Genomic DNA, 10791 nt, shown 5'->3' with positions numbered 1-10791 from the left:
AAATTAGGCCGTAACCCAAAACACCCACCAGGCAGATTGTTTGTGAAATAGGCTGGAATTCAAACCGAAGTACGAAAATAACCTTGGCATTTCATTTTAACGAAGTGCAAGTAATCTTATCCTAGACCACAAACCGGAAACGGTATGACCATTTTACCCCTCCGGACTCCACCGACCACTCCGACCCTTTATACAAGCCCGTGGCATAACGGCAAGTGGGCAAACACCGCAACAGCCACAGCTCCCGCACCGCCGCAGCGCCCCCACGCCCGCGCCCACGCCCTCGAACTCCGACGACAAACCCTCCCCTGCGCGCCCTAGCCCATCGCCGCCATGCGCGGCGGCGGGCTGCTCCGGGCCCTGGCGGGCAGGTTGCGCGCGGCCCTCGTCGGCCGCATCCGCTACGGCGGTGGCCGGGCCCACGGCGGAGGTGGCGGCCCGGCTGCGAGGGGAGGTCACGTGGTGAGGACCGATGTATCCACCGGCGAGAGCGGGCGGGGCTCGTACAAGGGGGGAGGCTCGTACGGCGGGAGGACCAGCGAGGGCGGGCAGGGCTCGTACCAGGCGGGAGGCTCATACGGCGGGAGGACCGGCGAGGGCGGGCAGGGCTCGTACCAGGCGGGAGGCTCATACGGCGGGAGGTCCGGCGGAGACGGCGCCGGGCATGGACACGGAGGGAGCGCACGGGGTGGGCACGGCGCGCGCGGATCGGACCATGAGCAGGCCAACGGTTTCTGGGGAGGCCTTCGGCGCCGCCTGAAGAAGGTGCGTCTCGTCTCCCATGTTCCCTGTACCCTTCTGTGCTGTCGAAGTACCTGTCGCTGCTTGCGTTCTCATATTCTCGGTTGGTTTTGAACAGACGCTTGATGAGCGTGACCTGCTGGAGAACCTCGAGGAGCTGCATTACCAAGTGGAGGTTCGTGATTGACCACTGAAGACTGCTTCATTGCGCTGCTTGTTTCTGCTATTTCCCGTTTTCCTGACGTGGCTGGAGTAACGTTGTTGTGTGTCAAATGCTGGTTGCTTGAAACTGCTACAGGCAACTTGCTGTGTTGTTTACTTGTCTGATTTATCTTAGATGATGCTTAGCTGTTATGTTCATGAAACTGGAGATTGCTTGACTGTCTATATTGGGTTGATGATCTTTGGGAGCTGGAGTACCAAATTGAGGTTCATGATTAACGACTGGAATTGCTAGAGTCATCGATGCTTTTTTTGTTTCCCTGGCTTGTCTATGCTGCTTTTGTTTTCATGATGTGTGGCTCGAGCAACGTTCTGCATGTTTACTGTTTGTCAAATGCTGGTTGCTGGAAACTGCCATAGGCAGTAGTACCTGTGTTGTTACCTGTCTGATTTATATTAGATGCTTAGCTCTTTGTTATGTTTATGAAACTGGAGATTCCTTGATTAATTGGGTTGATGATCTTTAGGAGCTGGAGTACCAAGTTGAGGTTCATGATTAACCACAAGAATTGCTTGATTGCTATTATATTGGGTCATTGGTGGTATTTTTCTTTCCCTGATTTGTCTCCTGGAGCATAATGGCACTGACGCTGGAGTGTATGTTATGAAATGATGTAAACTGCTATACTTGTAACTGGTCATTATGCTTCGGGAAGGTGATTTTATCTTAGATGCTTAGTTGTTTCTTATGTTTTATTAGTATGAGACTGGAGATTGATTTTGGGTTGAGGGTCTTCAGGAGCTTGAATACAAAGTTGAGGTTCGTCATGAACCATGGAGTTTGCTTGATTGTCTTGGTCATCTAAGCTTAGATGCTGAAACTTGCCTACTGTATGACCAGATTTTCCTGTCACTGTTTTGGTCGCGAACTAATAGTAACGTTTATGCTGGATATTGTTGGATGTTGGATCAAATAACTAGTTGTGTATAGCCGTGTTTTGCTTGGTAATTGTGCTTAATTATATGTTCAGATGCTAAACTGTTCATTCTGATACTGATAATAATGAAGCTTGCCTACCGGATAATATGTTAATTCAATGGCCTTGAAATTTGGGATTTCTGATTTCGTAGCACTCATATTGCACCTGTGCCAAGTTGAGGTTCTTGATTAACTACTGGAGATTGCTTGCGGTATTTCTGTTTTCCTAACTTGTCTTGAGCAGCATAACGATATTGGTGCTATATGCAACTATATGTTCCATTCATTCTTGTACCAATAGTAATCTAACTTGCCTACTGGATATATGTAATTCAACCTGGTCATTATGCTTCGGGAAGGACACTGCTATAGGCATATAGTTAGTTCCGTTGTTCCTGGCCATTATGCTGCGGGAAGGTGATTTTATCTTATGCTTAGCTGTTTGCTATGTTACTAATACTGGAGATTGATTGATTGCCCTGATTGGTTTGACGGTCTTCGTGAGCTTGTTAGAAGCTATGTGCAACTATATGTTCCGTTCATTCTTGTACTAATAGTAATCTTTTTTTTTAACTGGCTGTACTAATAGTAATGAAACTTGCCTACTGGATATATGTAATTCAATGGCATTGTTCCTGGTCATTATGCTTCGGGAAGGACACCGCTATAGGCATATAGTTAGTTCCGTTGTTCCTGGCCATTATGCTGCAGAAAGGTGATTTTATCTTATGCTTAGATGTTTGCTATGTTACTACTACTGGAGATTGATTGATTGTCCTGATTGGCTTGAGGGTCTTCGTGAGCTTGACCACCAAGTTGAGGTTCTTGATAATTGTAACTATTCTGTTTTGGTTTAGTTATTAACCAATAGCAATGTTTTTGGATGTTGGAAATTACTATATGCATGATATGTTTAGATCCTCAACTGTGCTACTAATACTGTTTGTTTGATGTCCCCGCGAGGTTAAAGATTGCGTTGGTAGATCTGTTAATATATTTGTGCTGGTAGATCTATTGATATATTTGTGCTGGTAGATCTGTTCATATATTTGTGCTGGGAGTTCTGCTAGATTTAGCACCATATCGTCTGTTAACCATTTGATTAGCTTATTCCAAGTATTCTTATTAATTATTTCATCGCTGATGTACTTTGACCATCTGTTTCATATGTTCTTTCATGTTCCTGGGGATTTCCTGTGTTGCGTCTTACTCTGGGTTCTGTCTACTTTGTATTTGACCTCGTATTGTCTTAGCAGAAAGGTGATATGGTAGTTGGGACCTTGTATCTCTGTTTGATATGGTGTTGATAGTAGATATTGGATGAGCTGTCTTGTTGTATCTCTGTTTAATTTCACGAACAACACTGCCCATTTAAATTTCATTTACATAAGTTTTGATGCATTCTATATTTCTGCACAGAGAATCGAAAGGATCCAGAACTTACCGGAGAGGATCGCAGCCATTGGGCAGAAGTTTCATGATCATTGGGTTACGGTCAGCCTTGCCTTCAGCACAATGTATGCAACTGTATCAGGAAAGGTCCAGGACCAGGCCGTTTCAGTGAAGGCCAAGATGATTGACCAGGCCGTTTCAGTGAAGGCCAAGATGATAGGAGTGAAGGATAAACTGAAGGAAAGGCTCTCTCCGCAGAAGGTCAGACCGAACGACGATCAGCCGGAAGATGAACCTATTGCCATACCATTGGCAACAGATTTCTCTCCATGAGCCGGTACTGAAGACGGCTGTATTAGTCTCACAACAACGCTTGTCTTTTTTTCATCAGTGTCTTGCTGTAGCTTGTTAGATACTGATCACTGAATCAGCTTCTGTTCTGGGCAAGTCGGGCAAAAACCATCTTGCCAACAATTACCTGATGTGTGCTGGCTCAGTTCATGAGCAGATGGATGCATCTCTTGTATGCGCTACTGTCAGGGCGAGAACAGTAGCAAATTAGCTGCAACAGCCCTTGTATGTTTGCCAAGTCCGCCCGCTGAATCAGGGGCTGCCCTCTGCATGTGAAAACTTACTCTTCAGTTGCAAGGACAATTTCTTAAATTCTCAGGCAACTTCATGTCTTCTGTATCAAAACACTGCTCATTTCTGATAAGATTGTGGCCAAACAAAGCATACATAGTCAAAATAATAATATTGTAAAGCATATCTGGTGACTATCGCAAAATACCCTTATTCCCAAACATGTTGTCGGCTTTGCGAGTTAACACTTAACAACCCCCCAAAATCATCTAACTCCAAAAACACGGTCACTTTCGAGAGTCGGGGCATCTTCACCTCAAACTGTCCGGACAAGTTTACCATCCAACACGTTGCCACAATGATCCGCGGTCCGGTCCAGATTTCGGGGAGTTTACCATCTGACGTGGCGAAGCTGCTCCGGGGCAACACCACCCCTCGCTGCCGGCGGGCGAAGAAGCCGTTGCCGGCCATGCCCAATTTAATTGCTTTATGTTGGCTGGCAATCTACTAATAAGATATAGCAAAATGGAGTATGTATTTTGCCCTACTCTATTACTCATGAACATATAGCTTCACTTGACTAATGTGACAATGATACAATATCAGTATATGTGATTGTCCAAGTGTTGATTACAATCCTAGCTTAAAACTCCGCCCTCGATGAGAGGATGAAGTATATAGACCATTCTAATTATCCACCGGTTTAATTGTTTTATGTTGGCTGGCAGCCTATTAACAAGATGTAGTAAAATGGAGTATGTATTTTGCCCTACTCATGAACATATAACTTCACTTAACAAATGTAGCATTGATAATTTTCTCCAGTTAGAATATCAGTAACTGTTCAGGTGTGGACGACAACCCTAGCTTAAAAGCTTCGTCCTTGCTGAGAGGATGAAGTATAGCCCATTCTGGTTATCTATCAGTTTAATTGTATTTATGTTGGCTTGCAGCCTACGGACAAGATGTAGTCAAATGGAGTATGTACTTTGCCTACTCATGAACATATAGCATCACTTGACAAATGAAAGAATGGTATTTTTCTCCGATTAGAATATCACTACATGATTGTTCAGGTGTGGATGACAACCCTAGCTTAAAAGCTTTGTCCTTGCTGAGAGGATGAAGTATAGCACATTCTAGTTATCTATCGGTTTAATTGTATTTATGTTGGCTTGCAGCCTACGAACAAGATGTAGTCAAATGGAGTATGTACTTTGCCCTACTCATGAACATATAGCATCACTTGACAAATGAAAGAATGGTATTTTTCTCTGGTTAGAATATCACTACACGATTGTTCAGGTGTGGATGAAAACCCTAGCTTAAGCTTCATCCTTGCTAAGAGGATGAATTATAGCCCATTCTAGTTATCTATCGGTTTAACTGTATTTATGTTGGCTTGCAGCCTACGAACAAGATGTAGTCAAATGGAGTATGTACTTTGCCCTACTCATGAACATATAGCATCACTTCACAAATGAAAGAATGGTAATTTTCTCTGGTTAGAATATCACTACATGATTGTTCAGGTGTGGATGACAACCCTAGCTTAAAAGCTTCGCCCTTGCTGAGAGGATGAAGTATAGCACATTCTAGTTATCTATCAGTTTAATTGTATTTATGTTGGCTTGCAGCCTACGGACAAGATGTAGTCAAATGGAGTATGTACTTTGCCTACCCATGAACATATAGCATCACTTGACAAATGAAAGAATGGTATTTTTCTCCGGTTACACTAGTGCAGAACCGGGCTTTAGCGCCGGTTCGTAAGGGCCTTTAGTGCCGGTTCTGCAACCGGCACTAAAGAGTGGGGACTAAAGCCCCCTCCCCCTTTAGTATCGGTTCATCACGAACCGGCGCTAAAGGGCCACCACGTGGCAGGAGCCAGGCCCGGGTGCTGGTAGACCATTAGTACCGGTTGGTAACACCAACCGGTACTAAATGTTTGGGGTTTTTTTTATTAATTTTGTGTTTTCCATTTAATTCTTTTTTGTTTGCTGGTATTTTACGATACTACATATTGTACACGTTATGCATATATATAAATAGAGTTTCTCGTAGAACCGCATATATATAAATATATATCAGGGAATGTCTCACAACCACCACCATTAGTTATTCACACATACACATGTATGTATATATATATACAATTTCTCCTACATGTTGCCTGGGTGCCTTCGGAGCACGATGACAAGTGGTTCATGGGGGCGGTAGCGGGTAATAGTATTCTCCTTTGGGATCTATGACCTGGTCGAGCAAAAATCCTGCTATTTCCTCTTGAAGTGCTCTTATGCGCTCCGTTGTTAGGAGCTTCTCCCGCACGTCATGGAACTGTTAAGGAGATCAATATTGATGACCATGTAAAAATTGTGAATAGTGTTATGTGAAACGTACCCATTGTTGTCTATTGGATCTGCTCCTTTCGGACGCCATCATGCGAATGTTCTCGCAAATGTAGTATGCACACAGATCATTCCCCGGTGCCTGCTTCAGGGCCTTTACAAGAATGGAATTGAATCAGATAATGATTAATCAAACATGATAATTAATTAATGGTACTGAAACAAGAATTAAAGAGATGGTAGCTAGCTAGCTAGTACTAGCTACTTAATTACTTACCTTGGGTCGATACCAAAATAGCTTTTGTGGCCATTTTCCTGGAGTCACCTTGATGTACTTTGCCCAAGCCCTGCCCGCCGACAAAGAAAATTAATAAAGGGGTTATTAAAAATAGTTCATATCAGGAAATGACGAACTAAATAGGCCGAGATATAGTTAATAATGATTGAAATTACCTGTTGACTATCCCTTTCACGATGTTGTAGTCACTATCTTTTTTAAGTAGTGAGTCCAGTACTTCAAATTTTGCATGGTCAACTTTAATGTCTAACAAGATCCAGTGGAACGTGCATGCGCATACGTTTGCATGTATAAATTAAGCGGGCATGTGCATAACACTAATCAACTATAACCCTAAACCCTATACACTTATTAACATCTAGCTACTAAGCAAAAACAGAATTTATAGTACAAGATAATGTGACTCACTCGAAGTTGTAAGGAAGTAATATATCTTCATTGCTATTGAGGCGCTTCAAGAACTCTAGCATGCTATTCTCTACATCTTGTTTATAGTATTCCAATTTCCATGTGTATTCATTAACGGTATTTGGGTCAATGAACCCAATGCCATAGCGTCCACCTTTTTTTATTTCATACATCTTCATCCTGCATAATACCACAGAAAAGAATATATAGTGAGGATATATAATTACAGGTAATTAATGATCAATCAATGAGCACTAGAGCTAGCTTGAGACTTAAATTACAGAAAGAAATCACTTACAGACAATAGCAACTGACGATAGATTTGTCGAGTGCATCTTGATTGAATAACTGAAATAGTTCTGAATACTCAACGGATAGAGCTTTCTTATGGAAGTAATGATCTTCCTTGACTTTCACCATGAGGGACTCTCGATTGGATATCTTGGTAATGTTCATGTACCATTGATGCAATTCATACATTCTCGTTGGGAGGTTCTTGACCTCGTCTGGCTCGACCAAAGGTTAGCCCCGGACATATTTCTGTTTTATTTCCTCCTATCTAAGCGGAGACATGGGCTCGATCTCGAGGAGTTGTCCAACAGTGATATTGAGAATTTCAGCCTGTGTTATATGCTCCTCGGTTATTACCACATTGCCCACCTCGGGAACGTAAACTGTTTGCCCACAATAATATTGGGCGCGCGTACTCTCACGTGTTGTTGGCACAACAAGCGGGGGGGTCGATTGCGCCGCCTATTCTCCCAGCTGGGGAACGGTTTTCCCGCATTTTTTGACAGCTGCTTGTTGGCTCGAGCTCGAGCTCGCTTCTTTCTGTAGTCATGCTCAATGTGCCTTCCTGATTTGGCACTCATAGTCTGAGTCAACAAGCTTGGGAGCTGGTGGTCTAGCCATACAAATGAAGTGGTCAATCTTTTCCTCAGGCACTTTCTCCCTTGGCGGCGTTGCCGGTTTCGGTCCAAAATGGGTGTCCACTTCTGCCCGCACTATGGCATTGTTTTGCTCCTCGGTCATGTCGTAAGGCCTCTGAGGAAGAGGAGCGAGGCTTGGACCATATTTATATCGCTTCGTGTCTCCGCCTGTACTTCTTGCACTACCTCGACTCGTACCGCTACGCACCATAGCTGCGGCGTGTCTCTTCTGCGATTGCTGAGACGGCGGAGACGGCTGACGTGGCTGAGTTGGAGCAGGAGGAGTGGCCTGACGCTGTGTCGGACTTGAAGCAGGAGGTGTGGCCTGACACGGTGTCGGACTTGAAACGGGAGGAGTGGCCTGAGGCTGTGCCGGACTTGAAGCAGGAGTCTGCTCACATGTTCATGGACTTGGAGGAGCGGGACTCTGCTGACTCGGTGGCGGACTTTGAGGAGGAGTCGGCAGACGCGGTGTCGGTGGACTTCGAAAGATGATGCAATCCTTTCTCCATAGGATGATACGATGTATGGCCTCTCCCAGTGTGTGCTCATCGTCACCTCCAGGAATGTCAAGCTGTAGCCCCGAATATGGGTCCACCACCTCATCAACCAAGACACGAGCATAGCCCGCTGGAATCGGGGCGCAATGGAAGGTTGCTTCGGGGGTAATTGTAAAAGCAACTGCATCCGCCACCTTCATGGATATGTTCTTCATTTTGAAGTGTAGCTCACAGTTAGTGTTCTCTATGATGTCATCCACAGGGTATGTATCGAGCAGTGCGTCGCCCGGGGCGGAACCAATGCTGCTTCTCGGCATGGATGGGACGGTGCTATCCAATGCTGGATGATCATCCGCTTGCTGCTGCCGCTGCTGAGACCCCCTTTCCTGGCTAAGTGAGTCGATCTGCTGCTGCTGCTGCTGGAATTTGAGTAACAAGTCCGCGTTCCTTGCTTCTAGGCCTTGAAGGCGTTCCGCGTCCTGCTTCCTTTGCTCCTCCTCCAGCTTCCTCTTCTTATCCTCCTCCATCTTCTTTCTTGCACGTGTCCTGTAGTCAATGTTCCATTCCGAAAAGCCCTCATACCAGGGAATAACACCCTTGCCTCGTGTTCTTCCCGGGTGTTCAGGATTTCCCAGGGCGCGCGTAAGCTCGTCGTTCTCTCTATTGGGCGTGAACACCCCCTTTTTAACATCTTCTATTGCATCAAGTAAATTTTGACTTGCTCCTTTTAGACTTGCCTTCTTTGAAACCAGGCCTGTCTTCGGGTCCAACACCCCCCATGCGCATAGAACCAACTTCTGCACCTGGGGGGCCAGCTCCTAGTAACCGGAGTGACCCCTGCATCCTCCATCTCTTGCTCAGACTTATCCCACTTAGGCATTGCCACCGCGTAGCCACCTGGACCCAGCCTATGGAACTGCGTCTTTTTTTGTGGCATTGGCCTTGTTTTTTGCCGACCGTTCCTTAGATAATTCTGATTCCTTGAATTTCAAGGAAGCGGGCCAGTGTTCTCTTTGCTTCTCGAGTGTTCCCTTTAATTCTGGAGTCTTCCTTTCTGCAGCGAGGTAGTTGGCCCATACAGTTTTCTTGTGGGTGTTGAATGCATTTTCCATCTTCTTAAGAGCAGCGTCCTTGACTTTCTGCACATCTGCATCAGTGAAATGATCTGGTAGGGTGAAATGTTCCATCAAAGATTCCCAAAGCTTTTGTTTTGCTCTGTCGTCGACCCAAGTAACATCTGGACGTTTAGTTTTTGGCTCTTTCCATTCTTGAATGGAGATCGGGAGTTGGTCCCTCACAAGAACTCCGCACTGACGAGTCCACTTGTTCACAATGTTCTTAGGCGTGAGGTGTTCGCCATTAGTTTTGATGGAGTCGATGTTGTACTTTACACCCTCCGTCAACTTTTTGCCCGGGCCTCGCTTTGTCCTGCTGTCTATAGAAGCAGATTTGCTCAATCCGGAGGGCTGAAAGAAGAAAGATCGATTCGTTAATATATATATATATCTTCAAATAAAAAAACATGTGATGATAACCAGATGCCTGCTTATATAAATATACCTCGCCGGTAGTCTTTGTTATTTCAAGATCAACATTGTCTGTGTCATCATAAACATTGTCTGCGTCATCATAATCATAATCATAGTTCATGACTTCATTAGCTCGGTCGTCGAGATCGAATACGTTATCATCACCCTCCCCGGTATTGTTCAGATATTGGGAGCCGTCATCTGTTTCATTCAGATCATTGATACGTCTCCAACGTATCTATAATTTTTGATTGCCCCATGCTACATTATCTACTGTTTTGGACTATATTGGGCTTTATTTTCCACTTTTATATTATTTTTGGGACTAACCTATTAACCGGAGGCCCAGCCCAGAATTGCTGTTTTTGCCTACTTAAGTGTTTCGAAAAAACGGAATATCAAACGGAATGCAAACAGAATAATCCTTTCTGGAACGTGATTTTCTTCCCGAATATGACCCAGGAGACTTGGACCCTACGCCAAGGAAGCTTCGAGGTGGGCACGAGGTAGGGGGGCACGCCCTACACCCCCAGGCGCGCCCCCCACCCTTGTGGGCCCACCGAAGCTCCACCGACGTACTTATTCCTCCTATATATACCCACGTACCCCCCAAACAATCAGAACAGGAGCCAAAAACCTAATTCCACCGCTGCAACTTTCTGTATCCAAGAGATCCCATCTTGGGGCCTGTTCCGGAGCTCCGCCGGAGAGGGCCGTCATCATGGAGGGCTTCTACATCATCATAGCCTCTCCGATGAAGTGTGAGTAGTTTATCTCAGACCTTCGGGTCCATAGTTATTAGCTAGATGGCTTCTTCTCTCTTTTTGGATCTCAATACAATGTTCTCCCCCTCTCTTGTGGAGATCTATTCGATGTAATCTTCTTCTTTTTGCGGTGTGTTTGTTGAGACCGATGAATTGTGG

At 45.0% G+C, this 10791-nt stretch overlaps 1 protein-coding gene across 1 annotated transcript; it reads left to right on the top strand.

The window, feature by feature from the left end:
* The first annotated feature begins 208 nt into the window (after window positions 1-208).
* On the top strand, window positions 209-3909 carry LOC125545623 (uncharacterized). Its single transcript, XM_087517424.1, has 3 exons — window positions 209-765; window positions 860-916; window positions 3302-3909. Exons 1-3 carry the CDS (start codon window positions 334-336, stop codon window positions 3605-3607), a joined length of 795 nt encoding a protein of 264 aa, XP_087373550.1. The 5' UTR covers window positions 209-333; the 3' UTR covers window positions 3608-3909.
* The last annotated feature ends 6882 nt before the right edge of the window (window positions 3910-10791 follow it).

This window comes from Triticum urartu, chromosome 1A (assembly GCF_056163025.1).
Source record: "Triticum urartu cultivar PI428250 chromosome 1A, HENAU_Tu73, whole genome shotgun sequence".
Lineage (NCBI taxonomy): Eukaryota > Viridiplantae > Streptophyta > Magnoliopsida > Poales > Poaceae > Triticum > Triticum urartu.
The sequence above is the reverse complement of the archived record's forward strand: the minus strand, read 5'-3'. Positions and strand labels throughout refer to the sequence as shown.

Bases quoted from the DNA above. Each gene is read 5' to 3' on its own strand.
- LOC125545623 (XM_087517424.1), top strand. From the start codon at position 334: ATGCGCGGCGGCGGGCTGCTCCGGGCCCTGGCGGGCAGGTTGCGCGCG. The intron at 766-859 runs GTGCGTCTCGTC...GGTTTTGAACAG, and splicing joins TTCGGCGCCGCCTGAAGAAG to ACGCTTGATGAGCGTGACCT. The intron at 917-3,301 runs GTTCGTGATTGA...ATTTCTGCACAG, and splicing joins AGCTGCATTACCAAGTGGAG to AGAATCGAAAGGATCCAGAA.